This window comes from Euprymna scolopes, chromosome 21, assembly GCF_053919585.1.
Source record: "Euprymna scolopes isolate OS-2025 chromosome 21, ASM5391958v1, whole genome shotgun sequence".
Classification (NCBI taxonomy): domain Eukaryota; kingdom Metazoa; phylum Mollusca; class Cephalopoda; order Sepiida; family Sepiolidae; genus Euprymna; species Euprymna scolopes.
In genome coordinates this window covers 61050107-61069688 of record NC_136502.1, presented here as the reverse complement: position 1 = coordinate 61069688, position 19582 = coordinate 61050107, and the positions used below count along the sequence as shown (strand labels likewise).

The following is a 19582-nucleotide window of genomic DNA, read 5'->3' as shown; positions in this document are numbered from 1 at the left end:
AATTAGGCAGTTCGATAAAGAATTTTATTGTGATGCATTTTGTAAATTTTTACCTTGTTTCCACCTTACCATTTTTCTTTAAAATGAAAACCTTTTAAGGTTTTCGGGTATGCTGAAAACGAATATCACATTTAAATTTTCCACAAATAAGTAGCTTTCCAGATATTAAGCAATGTCATTTCTTATGTTATTGCTGGTGGCCAAAGTTTCTTGGGGTTAGGTTTTCGCACTCATGCGTACCAAGATGGCCACCAGCGATAACATAAATGACGTGTTAATATCCGGAAAACTACTTATTTGCAGAAAATTTAAACGCGATATTTGTTTTCAGCATATCTAAAAAAAAAAAAAAAAGAAGTAATCATTTTAAATGTTAAGGTGGAAAAAAGGTTGAAAAAATTACCGTTTTATTTCTTTGTTTACATAGTTGAATTTTCAGTAAAACAAAATAGAAAAGACAAAAATTACCATTAACTTGTGAATATATCGTTGTTGCTTTTCAGGATTCCTGGTATCCTGGTACTATGAAAGTTATATCAAGGATTAATGCAGAGTATGATTTATGGTTGCATTTTAGAAAATGGATATATTTTGGGCCAGATAGAGTGGATTTACAAAAATTGAAAATTGGACTGGTCCCAAAATGCAGAAGTTCTGGTTGACTATGGGAATTTCCATCTTTTACAGAAATCCAAAATCTATATGAAGAATTTTCTTCAATGGCTACACCCAGATTAAGCTCTCCTTTGGTGAGGAGGCAGGAAAATGCCTATTCTCAATAAAGCTATATTTAAATACCACTATAATACTTAGTTTTGTTCATGAGTTTTTTTCACCCACTGTATGATACCATGCACCAGTTTGAAGAAAAAATTGAAATTTGTGCATCTTAATTTATAATTCATGGCTTATGGTAAAGAGATACATCAACTTTGACTGCATAATCAGAAAGAGCACACAATTTTACATAAGAGTGCCAAGTTTCATGAGAATATCTTGAAAAATAAATAAATGGTGGTGAAATTACAGAATTTCTTATAAGATCAGGGAAATATTATAATGGTTATCCTGTTGACCTTATTGATGACTGTATTTTTAAAAAGGTTGCAGATTTTAAATCTCCTAAAAAGTTTGGACCCTTGAAATGCCCGGTTTATTTAAAATTACCGTGGATTGGGGAAAAGAGTAATAGACTTTCCAAACAGATTCGCAGATGAGTTCATAATTAATGGATACTCTAATTTAACAGCTAAATCTGACACCCAAGATCGCCATGGACATGGAATATGTGCCTACATTAAGGATGGCTTCCCGTGTGGCAGGAATATCTCTAGAGAAGATCCTAATTTACCCTATATGTGCTTCAGGGTTGCACTTGCTAACACCACTGCATTTATATTTGCCCTCTATAGGCCCCACAACAGCGGAGTTACTATCTTTAAGAGCATATCTGAGAAAATAGACCACATACTGTCTTCACATCCCTCGGCTAACATTCACATCTGTGGTGACTTCAACGTCCATAACGTAGAATGGCTGACCCATTCAAATAAGACAGATGATGAGGGGAGGTTTTGTCATGATTTTGCCATTGCTTATGACCTCACTCAGATTGTTCGCGAACCCACCCGTGTGCCCGATACACCCGGTCAATATGCAAGCCTCCTAGACCTTTTCCTCTCAACTTCCCCTGAGCTATGTTCATGTTGCGTTCATTCTTCTCTAGGATCCTCCGACCACTCCGTCGTATCAGTTAAGATAAAAACGAAATGTAAGAAGCCCCCAGATGTACTCCTCCACCGTACTGTATACCGATACTCTATGGCTGACTGGGATAGCTTCCGTACATTCATATCTGATTTACCTCTGCACTCCATGTTTAAAAAGGAAGTGTCCTCCATAGTATCAGATCTGACCGAATGGTTAATTGTAGGCATAGACCAATTCATACCATCAAAAAAATTCCAACAAAAACCTAACAGCCAGCCATGGTTCTCCTCAGAATGTGCTGCTGCTATCGCGCACAGAAATCACTTTTTCCATAGCTACCAACGTAATAGATGCACTGAGACTAAAGCTGCTTTCAGGACTGCCAGCAACCACTGTAAAAGAGTAATAAAAAATGCAAGAGAGCTATATGCCCAGTCTGTTAAATACAAGGTAGCTGATCAGCGGCTTGGTTCCCACCAGTTTTGGCAAATAACAAATAGGATCCTGAACAGAAGTGTGCGTTCTATCCCAAGCATTATCAATGGACCAGAGGTCATCTCGTCAGCGTCAGACAAGGCCAAACTATTTGCAAAGAACTTTGCAGCTAATTCTACCCTATGCGACGAAGGCCATCAACTCCCCATATTTCTTCCTATAACACAGAACAAGCTAGGTAACATACAAATATCCGTGCATGAGGTCACCAAGCTAATCAAGAGCCTAGATTCCAGTAAAGCAACTGTCCTTGACGCCATCCTAATTATAGTGCTAAAAAAGCTTCAACCAGAACTTGCTTCCATACTTACGAAACTATTTAAGCGCTGCCTTAAGGAGAAGTGCTTTCCAACTCCCTGGAAGACTTCATCAGTTTGCCCTGTATTTAAGAATTCAGGTGATAAGTCATCTCCCTCTCAGTACAGACCAATAAGTCTCCTGTGTGTTATAAGTTGCTGGAATCCATATTAAATAGAGAAATAGTCAACCACCTCAGTAGGAACAACCTTCTTAGTGACACACAATATGGTTTCCGCTCTGCAAGATCTAGAAGTATTTACAACTGCTTTTATTCTGTGTCCTTGCGTTTGGTATATACTACGAGACCTACTTTTACGTCTTTTCGCAAGGATAGTTTGCCTTACATCCAAAATAGTAATATTGTATATCAATTTATATGCCAGTGCGATGCTGGTTATGTTGGGCAAACATCCTTGCACCTTTTGACTCTTATAAACCAGCATGTTCCATCGAAGATCAGACAAGGGAGGATGGGGTCTAGTGGTCTCCCTCTTTCTGCAGCCTTGGACTCTGCTATTGGCCAGCATTTGGTTGACAACCCTTGCTGTGCCGATAGATATAAAATAGAATGGTTTGAGGTGCTACATAGAGCGGACTCCAGAAACCATTTAAAGATTTTGGAGTCTGTCTCTATTGCGGTGTGTCAACCTTCTTTGTGCTGGCAAAAGGAAACATCCAACGCATTGTTTCTCTTTGGGGAACTTTGAATTTTTTCTCCCCCCCCCCCCTCGTTGTGCCAATATTTTAATCGTTTTTAAACGTTAATAAATTTATTTTAGTATCCCGGTACTTTTGACACATTCAATAAGTTCCCCATTAGAACTCTTTATTTTCGACACAATATTTTGTACGCTATCGATTTTCTCCTGATGAGATGATAGCCGAAAGAGCTCTCGAGAAACTTCCGCTTATTATTTTCAAAACTGTATATATATATATATATATATCCGCGTATATTTGCTTCCTAGGGATTTTGCTCGCTGGTCGGTGAAACCTGCAAGTTCGTGCTAACATGCCTTGTCATTTATGCTGTAATGAAAGTGGTCCATAAGGCAATGTAGTAAATGAAATATTATAATTAAGAAATAAAGGAAAAGGGACAATAATTGTGTTTTACATTATAACTAAATAAATATATAAATAGAAATATGTAGAAATAACAGACGGTAGTGAGTATAAAAAACAGTTTCACACAGCTGTGTATCGTCTCAGGTGTATGTGGATGAATAAACATAATAGCATTATCAAGGATTTAATTTATTATCGGAAAGTCCAGAAATGCAAAGTTAATGTAGCAAATAAAAAAATAAATATTGAGCAAAAGGTTTGTAAAGAAACAACTGGATATGTAAAAAAGCGAAGTGTCAAATCATTCATTTTATTATGGAAAATGCGAATATCAGAATATGAGAATGTCTGCCAATCAGCTGTGCCAGATTTTGGAAAGGGAGAAATTATAATAGGAATGTGAAAAAGTTATGGTATGTGTCTAATAATCAGTTAAGAGTGGTTATAACCTACTAGTAGAAATATGTAGAAATGGTGCCATTGTCTAGTGAGAGCCGTGGAAGCACAAAATTATTAGAGAAAAATAAGCACTACTTCCTCTATAGATGGTGAGATTGTGATTGTGGTGCTCCTCGGAACAAACATAAGATTTTATTATAACAACCAAACGTGTATATGATGATGTTCTAAATTTAGATAAGATAGTGGCTGACAATGTAGACATAATAAATTTGTATGTGGCATCTATTGTAAACCTACGGCATTTTGGTGCAGAGGGAAATTTCTGGTATCAAAATATAGGATTAAAAACTGAAAAAATTAGTTTAATATTTCCTCAAAAATGCATCTTTAATGCTATTTTTATTACGATTCGGAAATCATTCAATTCTATCTTAAATTTGTCTACATTATTCATGTTTGTAAAAAATAAATTTTTAAAAAATCCAATGTTTTTATAGATTTAGTCTTTACAAAACTAAAAAGGTTGAAATTTTTATACTCTTTTTTAAATTTCTTTATAAGAATTTGTATTGAAAATGTCATGTCCTTCTGTTGAATAGGACAGAAGTGTTGGATTATGCAAGTGAAGAATGTCACACATTTCAGGGTTCCTTTTAAATGACAAGCACAAAAAAATTAATATTTATTCATATTTGTGCCTTTCAGCATCACCATAAGAAATGATAAAACTTACAATTTCTAGATTAGCATGGAAAAACTTGTCAGGAATGTATGTCAAATGTTTGTACAATTATTGTCTTGTTTAATAATGCTTCTCTTTATTCATAATTCTCTTCAATTTTGAAGAGAGCTTTCTCCACTACAATTGGCAATCTTAAGTTAAAATACATAGAGATTTCTACATTTGGGAAAATAGACTAATTTTTGTCAAATGATAGAAATGCCATTGAAAGAGGACTTATGTGGCATTTGTAAGAGATGTTTGTCTAAATCAACATAATGAGATAAGATTGTTTTTATTCTTGACCTGAAAATGGAAGGCCAGTGGCAGCCAAAACATCCACCACAGCCAAAAGAGAACATAGAAGCATCTCAGTATAAACAAATATAGATAGTTGATTGGCACCCTTCATTTTTCACATAGCATCAGCTGTGTCAGTTAGTGCTCGCTTTGCAGCAATCCATTTTAAAGAAAAAATAAATGCAAATCAAGATGGCTGCATGAGATGGTTAGAGAATATCAGTAACAGGCAAATGTGCTGAACCGACAAAACCAATGAAATCTGCTGCTCATGATAAACTAATTTAAGAAATGGAGATCACATTATTACATCAGACAACATTAAGCTAAATTCCTTTAAGGAATAAAAGAAATTTGTTGTCAAGCAAATTGCTAGCTATCAACATGCAGACAGATGCTGATAGCTAGGTGTCAGATACATAATGGTCACAGCAAAATCTTACCCATGTGTCCCAAGCCAATTTTTTAAAAATCAAATTTGTGGATCCAAACCCCCCGAACAGTATATATAAGAGGGTTCTCCTTTATTCCTCTCTGTAACCCTTATTAATGTATTATTATCATAATAAAGTTCCTATATAACATATATATATATATATATAGCAACTTCTACACAAGTTAAATCTTGTAAGTATACGGACCAACACTTTTGCACAAAATTTTCTATAGTTAAAAGGGCACAATTTTAATTGTTGAGCACATTGACGAATTAACAGCATCAACACTATACTGTACAGCAGTAATCATTACATGTGCGCACTGAATTATGTCTTACAGGATGGGTATTATCATTTAGATGGAATGAAGTGTGAAAATAATTCAAAATTTGTCTAATCTTTCTAATGGACGATTATCACCAGACAACTTATGTAATGCACAATACGTTGCTCAAACTGAACTGTGATTTTCAAAATTAACTTGCAAATGCTGCTTGGGTGTCAGTCACTTCAAGCTGAAGTCAATAACCGATATTTGCCAAATCTGCAATTAAAAGAGTTGTTAATTTAAAGTTCGCCACCCTATATATATATATATATATATATATATATATATATATATATATATATGTACATACACACACTGTTAAAAAGTACCAGTCGTTGACTGGGTTGAAAAACAGGCTACAGAAAATGAAATGATAGGTTATGAAAAGGAAGGGTTGCAAAGAGATAGCTTCGAATTTGGGGGTATCAAAACCAAAGCAAAATATGATGAAAGTAAAAATAAAATAGATAAACCCCATAATTTATTATACCATATCTGTTCACAATTAAACACTTATCACAATATTCTGTGGATCTATATTAAAAAACCTTGTTAAAGTTTGTGACCTATTCCCATTCTATGGAGGCCAGACGCGAACAAACACCCCATAATTTTATTATGCCGTCCCTATTTAAGTTAAAACATACTTATCAAAGTATTATTATGTACATCTATATCAAAAACACTTGTAAACGTTTTTTTTTTTCATTTTTTATTTCCATACTTTGTGGACCAGGCACGTACGCAGACCCCACAATTTTAATGAATCATCATTATGCCAGATCAAACATACCCATTCCTGTGTCTCGATACATCTATCATTATGTGATCACTTTTCTATAATAGTTAACCATATAGGAACCTATTCGTGACCACACACAGACATTCAGCTTTATATTATAGATATGTGTGTGTATATATATGAGACTTAATTGATGAAATATCAAAACCTGATCCTGAATGTAACTGATCAGATGTCAAAAATTACTGCTTTTCCATGAAAAATTGTATTGCACAACGTTTCAACCACATCACCCATCCTCAGTCATCCAGAACACTTCAAAGTGTATCTGACATTGATGTCAATAGCTCAAGGTCACGCAGTAGACCATTTAAAACATGGAGGATCAGCTGATAACACTGACTCTAGCGAATGGTGCAAAGTGGCAACAAAAGTTGGACATCATTCACAAAATGTCTTAGCATGAGACACAAACGTGAAAAATGAAAATTTATAAACATTGTGTTTATTCACAGGCAGTTGTTTTGTCATATACTTTTCACAGTGGCTAAATTGGTTTTCATGCTGAAATTCCAAACCCTATCACCAAATCACTTCTAGCTATGATCAGAAGTCGTACCCCTGTGGTATGGCTCTTACCTTGAAGTGTAATAGAAATTATAGTGTTTGTCTTGTTTACATTCAGCACAACTAGTTACTTAGAGAATTCTATTCTATATGAAAGAGTAATCCTTTATGCTAAGTGGATACTTATTTCCTTACTAGAGAACTCCACCATAGCATATAAAATGGAGAAATATCCAATTGTAGGATATAAATGATGACAAGTCTGTATGTGAAATATCTTACATTCCTTATCAAACATGAAGATACATGCAGACACACTTATCTTGGACTTGAGTGAAGTTGACAATTTGTTTCATACAATAATTGCTAAGCATGCAAATGTCCCACAGACAACTTCTGGAAATCTTTCTACAACCTAATTTAATAACTAGTTGTAACCTACTTGGCATGCAATGAAGTAATTATAGTTTTTAATTTTTTATTTCCACTTTTTTCAAACCAAAAGTAAACACATTCTATTATATTGTTCAACTTAAAATGAATTGCCATTGATTTTTATTTTTAATCATTTAAAAATATTTCATATGATCCTTCATCAGGACTGGACGAAATAATTTTTTTAAATTGTAGCAAAGTTCATTATATCGTCAATAACAATTGTTTAGACAGGTATAAGGCGATTTCATGTTTGCAATGCATGTATAACAGATTTGCTGAGAGAATTATTTAAAACAGTAATCATTCAAGATATGGGAAAATCTCTTCAAGTTCCATGCTAATTTAATCATCAGACTGTGGGAAATGAGGTACAAAACATAAGTTTAATGTTTATAAAAAGTAACGAGAAGAAATTTATCTATAGCCAACACATCAGAACATCTGAAACAAACAAGAACCAGAGTTTTTAGATATTAATATATGCTATAGAGTAATTCCATGGCAAATTATCCAGGGCTTGAAACGCATGTCCTCAGACTTTGTTGCAACTTACATCACAATGGAACATCATAAAAACTATGAAATCAGGAAAATTTGAACATGTAACTTCAAGCAGTTGCCAATGTACACCATTTTCCAAAAAAATCAGTCGAGATGCCAGGCAACATTTAAAAAAAAATTTTTTTTATAAAGTTTGGAACAAACAATTCAGGAATTCAAAATCCGGTCGGCCATTATATGAGATGTGAATTTGTTGGATGGAGCCAGCTCAACTGATCCAGGGTGAACGCCCCAACCAACCAACATAATGTAATTCTAAAAATTCACCCAAGTTTTTGGACCCGAAGAATCAAAAATGGTATCAGATTTGCTTAAAAAAGCCTTCAAGGTGATTTTATGAGATTTTGAAACTTTTCATATGTGCCCAAATATGAGGGAAAATGATATAGCTGAAATAGTACAGATTTCTTTTTCTTTTAAGAAATTCATGCAGACACTATGAAGTACCTCTGAATCAAAAATGAGTTCTTTTGTTCACTTACAGTGGCTATCCAAAGTTAAGACTTTTTTCCGAAGGTTAAGAAATACCCTACTAGGGCAATAACTACTTTGGGTACAAGTGATAAAATTGGGAGACCCTCTAAATTTATAGAAAATCAGCAGGCCGCCTGCTGTTGCCTGGTTCTAAGATACACTTAAATATTAGGTTGGTGCAATAATAGTTTTCTCACATGTTACTTCTATGTATGATTTCTGAATTAATTCATTGAGATATATATATATATATATAGCCATGTTTTGAAACACGTTTTTTGCTCTATCAAATTGTGTTATTCATTACCTTTCTCAATCTCTTTATTAATTTTTTTGCAGGCTTTTCAGCAGCATAGACAAAATTCAAATCCACATGGTTTTCTTGTTCCAGTTCAAACTAGGCAGAAAAGCTGCCGAGACAGTTTGTGATATCAATGATACGTTTGACTCAGAAACTATTAACAAATCTGTGGCACAACGGTGGTTCGCAAATTCGGTGAATACTCGGGGGGGGGGGGTTGAGAAATCATTAAAATCAGATTGATTGCATGATTTGATGAAGGAGAAATGAAGATTTGATTCTTAAATCAAAATCATGACGTTTTCTCCTGATTCGTTGTCTCACGAATACTATTCCAAATTCTTAAAGATGTCAGGGTATATTGATCAAACTGTCAGGGAACTGAAGGTGAGTACCATTTTCTCAAAGCCTGCCCCTAACAAAGGAAAAAATCTCTCTGCAGAGACAGTAGAACTGATAGTACACCTGTATGAAAATGATGAAATGCCAGGCAAAAAGAACTGCATTGCAAAGGATATTCATAAACAAAAACATTTGATACTATATAACCTACATGAACTGTATGTTGCTTTTAAACAAAAATATCCCAATAGTATGTTAAGGTTTTCCAAATTTTCTGAGTTAAGTCCAAAGTCATGTTTTAAAATAGGTCTACCATTCTGTGCATGTAGCATACATCAGAATGTGAAACTTCCTTACATGCCATTGATTGGGACATCACTTACAATGATTTGATTTCAAAACTAGTTTGTGATTCTTACAACAACGAAGGCATGATGCACTGTTAGGCATGTTGTGGTAGAGAAGCACTGCTCAAGTTCCTGAATAAAGAGTTGATGTGGATCCAGCTGATGAAGTTCATTTTAGTAAATCAAACAATTGACCCAGCCACATAAGTACAACATTAAGAATACAAAGATTTATTGATCAACAATCTCACAAGACACTTGTATCTTAGCAAAATGTCAAACTAGATAATTTAATAAAAAAAGAATCTTTATTCAAATGAGATTCTTGTCCTTGGAGACTCTACAGAAAACTATCAAGACAAGACCAAAGATTTCATTGGAGCAAGGAATGTTGCACTCTGTAGTGTGTTACCGAGATTCTGATGGGACACTGAAGCATCTTCCATTATGTTGTATTTCTGATGACAGCACCTACGGCGCAGCATTTGTGTATCAATACCAGATAATGACGCTTCACTAAATTCGTGCATTACTTCCCCATATCAACTCACTTATATATAAAAACATGAATTTATGTCAGCATAAATAAGACTTTAGGATTATTGCATAGTGGGTTTTCTTGTTATAAGCCATGCAAAATCCTCTTCCAATATATATGGTGGTTCAATAAAACAGCATGCCACTAAATGGCAACTTCAACGTCCTCTGAATAATCAGATACTAGATTATAAAGCCATACTAGAAGTCTGCGTGGAGATGTCTGCAATTAAGTTCTTTGACATCAGTATGTGGAAGCTATGAAGGAAATGAGAAAGTCTCCTGAAGCAAAATCCAGGAACCAGAAGTAGCCATTATTCTGTCCAATTGTCAACATCAGTAACAAGCTACCCAGTGAAGATAAATCATATATGGACACCCATGACTAACTTACCATCAATTCTTGAGATCCGATATTTCAACCATGCAGTATGTTTATCATTCTTTCTGGTGGATCAGCATTATGAATGAAATTAATGCCGAAGGAGGTGATGCAAACAAGTTTCTTATGGATCATTTAGACATTTCATTAGATGCAAACTGATGATAAATGGTTTGTTGAAATTAACATTCTTTGCATTATTTCCCCAATAAAACATACAGGAAGAATATACAACTAATGATGAATATGAAAAAATAATTTCTGTATTTCAGTGCTACAAAGAAAATATGTAGATAATGTTGTCAGATATTGATTTTGTTTGTGAAGTTTGTTTTTATTCTAAATATCTGATAACTATGAGACTATCTTTTACTTTTCAAATCTTATTTCAATATGAATTTTATATAAATGTAGATGATTTATTCAATTGCATCTCATATACCCAAACTAGTTGCTTCCCCCATTAGGGTATTTCTCAACCCTCAGGGGGAAAAAATTAACTTTGAACAGACACTGTAAATGAACAAAAACTTTTTACCATTTTTGGTTCAAAAAAGTACTTCATAGTGTCTACATGAATGTCTGAAAGAAAAAAAAAAATGGTATCATCTCAATCACATCATCCCCTCCCTCTTTAAAGCCCATATGAAATTTTTTTAAATCTAATAGGTGCCTTCATTTTTGAGAAAATCTGATGCCATTTTTGAATTCCTCGGGTCAACTCTTCACTGGGGTGAATTTTTAGGGTCACATGTTCAAAACTAGAAATATTCAAGAAAATCTAATTATTAAATGTTGCCTGTGCAATTTATGCAGAATGGATAATGCTTAAATTTTTTGGATTTCATAGATTTTATCATGTCAATCTATGGTACAAGTTACAAAATCTGAGGACATGGGTGTCACTCAAAACTTCCTGAATGATTTGACATGGAATTGCACGTGCGCACACACACACACACACACACTACCATTGAAATGTTTAACCAATAATTTAAATAAAGACATTGTTTTTGCTTATAATCTTTATCTGCACACATAGTTAGGGTTCATACCTTTAAGTTTATATGGTAAAATAATTGATTGGACTTCAGCTGGGCTGCTAAATTCAAAATAGTCATTATCATATAATCGATACTTTAAGATGCCCTTTTTACAATACAGGGTTCTTCTTACACATGCAGAATGCCATAATTCATCGTTTTGAAAGAAACATTTAATCAAACCAAAAGTCATCAACTTCTTAATGAAATAATGATATTATTATTACGATGATTTCATTTATGTACAATATCATATGAAAAGATTAAAATTGAAACAAATATTTAAAATATTTCATTCAATTCTTAGTCAATATAAGAAAATAAGAGCTATGACAAAATTTCTTCCATGAAAAAAATCCCAAAGAATATGTAGCTTCATTTTCCCTTGATACTATGAACTCTAATTGTGTTTTACTGGATCTCATTGCTCATCAAAGTCTACAAAATGTAAAGAAAACTAAGTTTATATTTATTTGTAATATTTCTACATAAGTTTCTTTGAATTCAGAATGACACACACACAGAAAGGCAAAAGTCTATTAGCTGCGTGCATGATTGTTTAGTTTAAAAATGTTGAACCTTAAAATGAGAACTTCTCTCTATAAATGACAGTTAAAGAAAAAGCTTTAACAGCAGAAAATATCTATGGAACTATCAAACATTACAGATGTAAAACTATTTTCATTTTTGGATTTCTGTATGTACACATTTTTTACATTTTTGCCATTAAATATGTTTTATGTTTAATGGGGGTATGCTCCTTCAAAGTTGGGAGATTCTATAAACGCTGCTGATAGGAACTGCCGAATCAAATTAATTCATGTTCTGCTATCAACCAATCAGAAATCAGAATTGCTCCATAAAAATTAAACCTCTTAGCATTCCAGCACATAATTTTTTCATGTCAACACGAGAAGGATCTTTTGCCACTTGACTATAAAATTATAAAGTCCAGAACCTGTACAGAACAGCTGCCAACTGAGAATTCTTCATCTCCAGATCTTGTATAGAATAACTACCCATCAGAAACTCTGCTAAAATTAAACAGCCTCCAATTAAAGAGGTTATGGACCCAGCGAAAGACTTTACTTTGATGGATCAGAATCAAAATTCGAATCATGGTAAGTAAAATTTTTAGGGTATTTACGAATCCAAAAGTTACACAAGGTAATTTAGGGACAATCTGAAAACAGAAACCGGCCCAGAATTTATTGAAAAGAATGCAATTGTCTTTGCAGAATTAATAAGGTGCTTAGATAACAAAGTCTATTTCTGATAATGTGAGAAGCCTTGGATTATGACTGCAAAGCATTGAACATATTAAGAGAGCATTATCGAAAGGAAAACCCAAAATTATCTCTATATTGATATTTCTAAAATGTACGGAAGCCGAAATGATTAGATTATAAGGGCCAAAACAGCAAATTCATTAAAAATGCCTGGCAAAGTTATCAGCGACAGTTTGTTAATCTCCAGGGTTGCCGAGTGATTTTAAGCCATTTACCACACTCAGAAAAAACAAAACCCCATGACTTTTAGTCAATTCAAAGTAACACTTAGGAGTTACAAGGAAACTGAGAAAATGATTACAGGAAAAAAAAAACAAAAAAAAAAAAAACAAATAAAAAAAACGAATCTACAAATATCATGAAATTTAAAAATGGCCACTTAAAACCACCAAAATTAAATACTTTTAACTCAAATAAAAACCGCAACTTTTCCAAAAACAATTTTTCTCCCAGAGAAAGGAAGAATACTCTTTGCTATAATTGTGGGCGACCCATCACAAGAGTTTCCAAGGTAGATACAAGAATTTCAAAGAGGACTCCATTAAAAATGTGGAAAGCTTCATAAGTAAACATACATTTTATTTTTATGTACGTTTAGTGCTTCATCAAACAGTAAAAATTGTCGTTTGTGGTGCAATGGCTCCTGTAATTATGAAGGAATCAGATTTTATCAATTTTGATCTTCAGAGTCAGTCAACGGTAGTTGAGTAAATAATATCGTTTTGAAGAGAGGCAATGCAAAAATCTCACTAAGGAACAAAGGTGCTTTGTTTCTGTATTCTTGAAAATACTCTTCCAATTCCAAAATTTAAACAAAATATATTTTCTGTACAAGTCGCCACTAAACAAGGTGCAAATATAAACTTTAGCCCCAATAAATCAAAACTGGTGTACCCAAATGAAATTGTAGTTGATATTAAAGAAAATCAGACTATATTATTTAAACAGCTTAGTCCCATCAAAAAACGCTTGTTATGATTTATAAATGTGACAAAATTCTTGGACACTGCCATATTCCAGATATCAAAAGTTGCTGTATGTGGTTGACAAGCTGAAAAAAAAAAAAAAAAAAACTGCGACATTTGTACACAAGGTAAAATGACAAAGTACGAAAAATCCTATCATTGGTACATTGTGACTTGAACGGTCCTATGGAACCAATGGGCAGAGAAAAACTCAGGTATGCATTAAATTTTGTAGTCAATTATTCAGTTTTAATAATGATCTATTTCTTAAAGTACAAAGCTGATACCTTGCTAGCAATTAAAAAATATTTAGCCGACATGGCCCCCTACGATACAGTAAAGTGCATTCACTCTGACAATGGTACAGAATTCACTAATAAAGACTTTGAACTTTTAATTAACCATCATATCAAACATCAAAAATCGCCCCCAATTCACTTCACCAAAACAGAACTGCAGAAAGATCATGGCGAACACTTTTTGAAATGGCAAGATGTCTACTCATTGAATCAAAACTCCCCAAAAACCTATGGCTGTTTGCACTTATAAGTGCTGCATATATATTCAACCAGTCTTAAAAGTCTAGAACCCCATACAAAGCTTTCTGAGGTAGAAAGTCAAATTTAAGTAGAATGAATGCATGTATTTGGTTGCACTTGCTTCATATTTATAGATAAAAAAAAACAAATTAAATATTAAAACCAGTTGTAGTATATTCCTTGGGCACAATAAAAACAGCCCAGCCTATTTAGTTTTTTTTCCAGAGAAAATAAAGAATCTGGTGTGTAAAATTCAGACATTTAATTTCAAAGACGAAAATCCATTATATGAAGAGGATGAATTAATTTTTCCTCAAAGTCATAAAATAAATGACAATAATGAAGTCGCTGTTGACGAGGACAAGAGTATTAATGATGATGACAGTGAAGATGCTGATGTTAAAGCTGAAAATTCATCAAAATGTTACTCCAAAAGATGTAGAAGAAAACCTGATTTTTATATGGTCGACAATTGAAACATTATCAAGTTGACTATTGCTATTCTATGGATAATACACCAAAAAGCTTTAACAAAGCAATTAATTCAGAACATTGTCAGCAATAGAAAATAGCAATGAAAAGCAAAATAGATGCTTTAACAGAAATACCTATTCAGTAGTGCCTCTCCCAAAAGATAAACATGTAATTTCTTCAAAATGGGTCTTTACAAAAAAGATTACAGCATCAGGCGTAGAACAGTACAAAGCTAGATTTGTTATTAAAGGATACTCTCAGATTTACAGTATAGAATATTTTTCTATGTTTTCAATGATCACAAACAGAATTTTATTGTAAATTGCATCGCAATATAACCTTAACATCCATCAAATAGACGTAAAAAAATGCTTATTTAAATGCTCCAATGGACTGAAATTTATATTACCCCTCCAGAAGGATTCATAATGAAAAATAAAAGTTGCGTGTGGAGGCTTAACTGTACGGTCTGAGGCGGAGCAGTCGATGCTGGAATAAAGTATTTCATGATTATATGATTGAACAATAATGAAAACAATCACCAGTGGACCATTTTGTTTTTGTATATCCAAAACAAAGACAAACTATTGATTTTAGTTTTATGGGTCAATGACATTTTAATCACATCAAATTACATAATGTTAACCGGTGATGAGAACAGATTAAATAAAAAATTCAAAATGGCCGATCTTGACAAGATACCATGGTTTCTGGGCATACAATTTACTCATAAAAAAGGAATTATTAAAATGAATTAATCGAAGTAGACTGATAAAATCCTATTAAAGTTTAGAATGCAAAAAACTTTCTATACTGATCGAAAATGATATCAATAAAAATACAGAACCAGAATTTGAAATAATAGATGATAAACTATGCTGAGAGATAATAGGAAGCCTTATATACTTGATGATTGCTACGAAACCTGACATATGTTGCACAGTAACAAAACTATCAGAAAAATTTTCAAGACTGACAATGAAGGATTTAAACAGAGCTAAACAAGTCATTTGTTATTTAAGAGGAACTAAGGAACAGCATTTAGTATTTAGAAAATCAACAAGTCCCCTAAAATTAGAAGAGTTTTCAGATTGGGGAAATAAAGATCAAAAAAGTATATCTGGATATTGTTTTAGACTATCCAAAAAACGGGCCTATTATGTCAGAAATCTAAAAGCAGCAGATTGTATTTACATATGAGGCAAAATTCATTGCACCCACACATACTGCGCAAAAAGTGCTAAACCTAAAAACTATTCTAAAGACTGTTTTAGAACCAGAATTAACTAAAATTCCCATAGTAATTGTGATAATTAAGCCAGTATAGTCTTAGCAAAGAACACAGAAATTCACAAAAGATCTAAGCATATAGATATCAAATATAACTTCATAAGTAAGTAAAAAATGAATACATTATTGTAAATTACATAGCATCAGAAAAAAAATATCACCGATATATTTACAAAACTGGTAACAAAAATATAATTAAAACGTTTTGCCTCAAACTTTTCTAAATAACTTTTCACAAGTCCAGATATGTATTGAGAAAGGAAAGATTGTACTGGGCAAGAGGTTAAACTGCATCCATTTTTTTTGTATTAATACTTTCACATACTAATGCGTAACAAATACTTTTGCTAAAATAAAAAATATAAAATTAAAAAAAATAAATCACCTTTTGAAAACATTTTCTTTATATTTTTTTGCAAATACTTTTTACATGCTTATTTTAAGGCACGCATAAATTAACATTTCCTTTTTTTTTTTCTCTCTCACCTTTATCACTTATTTTGTGCATAGTACTTGTTAATTTACCGAAAATTTGCTTTGTTTTAATTTTATTTAAATAAACTTTTTTTACGGATACATAATCAAAATTAAAAATGCTTTTCTTTTTCACATGCTCACCTTTTCAAGGTAAAAATAAAAATCGATTCCTTTTTTACATGCTCAAATTTTAAGATCCAAATGAATTCTATTTTTATTTTACATATTTGAATATATAAATATATTTATTTTTGAGCAAGAAACTCTTCTGAATTAAACATGGCTTCCAATTCAAGAAAAATATTCTGAGAAGCCTCTAGACCTGTTGCACTTTTGAAAGGGGCAAGAAATCAAAACAGCTAAATTGGTTACAAAGAAACTAAAACGCATTCCAATGGATTTGATTTCATTAAATAGGATTCTATTTTTAAAAGTATTATTACTTTACACTATTGCACTTTTGATTTGAATAGAAATCAAAAATGCAATAGTGTAAGGTAATAAAACTAAATGTAAATCATGTAGACACAAGAAGCACACATGCAGAGAGAGCTGAACAGTAACAATTTTATAAAGTGTTTTTTTATAACCCTTAAAACATTTTCACTAAAGAAATAGAAAACTAATCATTTTCCTCTGCTGTGTACAAAAATGTTATTTTCAACAAAATGTTTTAGAATGATTTACTTACTGTAGGGACATATTCCGAAGGAAATTTGTTGGTCGTATATGATATCAACAAGCAGGTTTTACCTACAGCACCGTCACCAACAACAACACACTTTATTGTCTGCATATTGAATTAGAGTTCAGCCAGGAACTGCAAATATAAAGAAAAAACATAAGGCAAAAAATCAAAAAATCAAACCTTTTTCTTGTTTAATTGTATTTACTTTACACTTGTTTCAAATTGGGTTCAAAATTTGGCAATTTTTACATTTTTTTTGCTGTTGAAACAACTTGTTTCTTTCGGCCTGAAACTGAAGCAATATTTTAAGATGGTAGTTAGTAGAACGTCGCTTACATGGAACCTTTTCAGATGTAACTAAGCATCACTATTGTAGGTTTTGTGAATACTTTCAAGAGATTAGATAGGCCTACAAAACTTAATACACTTGGTTTTTATCTGTTCAGGTACTCCCTTATACTAGAAGGATGATTAAAGAGATCCGATTCTTTCTTCAAGTTCACCAGGATCGGGAAAAGACCATAACACACTTTGGCACTTATGCAGAACATGAACCGTGCTGGAACAACGGTGTTATGTAGAAATACATTATTTACTGTTCTGTGTCTTCATCGTTAATAAACTAACGCACCGCAAAAATTGGATCCCCAACTTGAAAAATTAAATCCAAAAAAATGTAGGATATAACGGGCCAACTTCCCAGAGTATAGCTGCCTGGGAGGGGGTAGGGTAGGATGATGATGCTCTTCTAATTTCCAAAACAAACGATTGCCTTCTTACTATGCTAACAGATGTCAGTTCTTTTATTTCTTTTTTATGGCGGCTTCAAATAACCAAAAGTTTTAGACTAATCAGAAAAAAGGTTAATTATTTTTTTTCTTTCTTTAAAGTTTATCATTTATATATAGATACATTTTTATTTTTAGTTTATATTTAATAAAAATATCAAAAATATGACACCACAATATTTCCCATCTCAGTATCGGAGATATATTGTTAGAAGTAATGGTACTCTTCTGCCTGATTTTGTCGTTGTAGATTTTGAATCTTGGAGAAGATCTACTGATTGTTGGTCAGCTTCTTCTGTAGGCGTACTAGATAAATCATTTTCAATTGATTCTTCTGTAGAATTCTTAGTAGATTAAATTTTCTGTTCAGTGACATTTGATTCATCAGGAACTTTCGCAGATTTCTTTGATTCAGTATGTCTACTTTCAAAAGACTTAATATATATACTGGCTTCAGACGATCCACTGAAACTGTATCACTCTTACCAGAATTTAGTTTTATAGTAAAGTATTTTGGATATCTTTGAAGAACTTTATAAGGACCCGTGTAAGGAGCTTCGAGTGGACAACGAAGTCGGTTGATTCGTATCCACACACGAGTACAGGTTCTTAGATCAGTTGGGATATAGGACTTAGGGGAAGAGTGAATTCAGCCTTCAGATAGTAGTTTGAGGCCTAACTTCTGCATTTCTTCTGCTAAAATCTTAATTTTTGGATAAGAAACTTCTGAAGATTCATTATCAATCATTGGTCTTCGTACAAATAAGGATTTTCCAGTTACTGCTACAGATGGTGAATAATTATCCTCATTTTGCATATTTCTCATACTTAGCAGAATAATAGGTAATGCATCAATCCAGTTTTGTTTTCGAGCAACAATAGCCGACTTTAATGTACGGTGTACACGCTCGATTATACCGTTTGATTGAGGGTGGTAACTCGTCGTACGCAAATGATGGAATCCTAAAAGTTTAGAGAGTTGACTAAAAAGTTCATTTCGAACTGTTCTCCTCTATCAGTTAATAGATAGAGAGGCACTACAAATTTAGAGACCTAAATATTTAGAAAGGATATTGCAACTGCTTCTACTGTAATGTCAGACATGGTTGTGGCCTCAACCCAGCGTTTAGCCCTATCGATACATGTAAGAATATATCTGGCAGATGATGGAAACAGAATTTTTAGAAGTTACTGGATTAAGAGGACCCACGATGTCAAGATGCACCATTTCAAATCGACTCGAAAGAAGATTGAATGGCTCAACTGGAGATCTTGTATGTCTCGTAACTTTGGATTTCTGACGGTTGAGACATTCCTTGCAATATTGTGTTATCTTATCCATTCCAGGCCAATAAAATCTTGATTTGATCAATTTCAATGATGCTTTTGTTCCTGGATGTGATCAAAGATAGCCCTCCTTGATGACTTGGGTACAAAAGGACGAGGGTACGGCATTGAAATGTCACATAAGAGTTCTGAATCTGGAGAAAATTTGTAGGACTTGAGTTTATCAGAATAATCTTTAATTTCATCATCAGCTGCTTGTTGTTCCACCAAGGCAGGAAGATCAAAGACGT

The 19582-nt window shown here is 33.1% G+C and overlaps 1 protein-coding gene across 3 annotated transcripts in view; it reads right to left on the bottom strand.

Annotated features, from left to right (window-relative positions):
* The window catches only part of LOC145242407 (cdc42 homolog), a 213277-nt gene that overhangs the window by 32561 nt on the left and 161134 nt on the right, over window positions 1-19582 (bottom strand). For all 3 annotated transcript variants that reach the window (XM_080105440.1, XM_080105441.1, XM_080105442.1), the window contains exon 2: window positions 17221-17349. In XM_080105440.1, the coding sequence (XP_079961566.1) occupies window positions 17221-17325 (105 nt within the window). In that variant the 5' untranslated portion in view covers window positions 17326-17349. The remainder of the gene's footprint in view (window positions 1-17220; window positions 17350-19582) is intronic.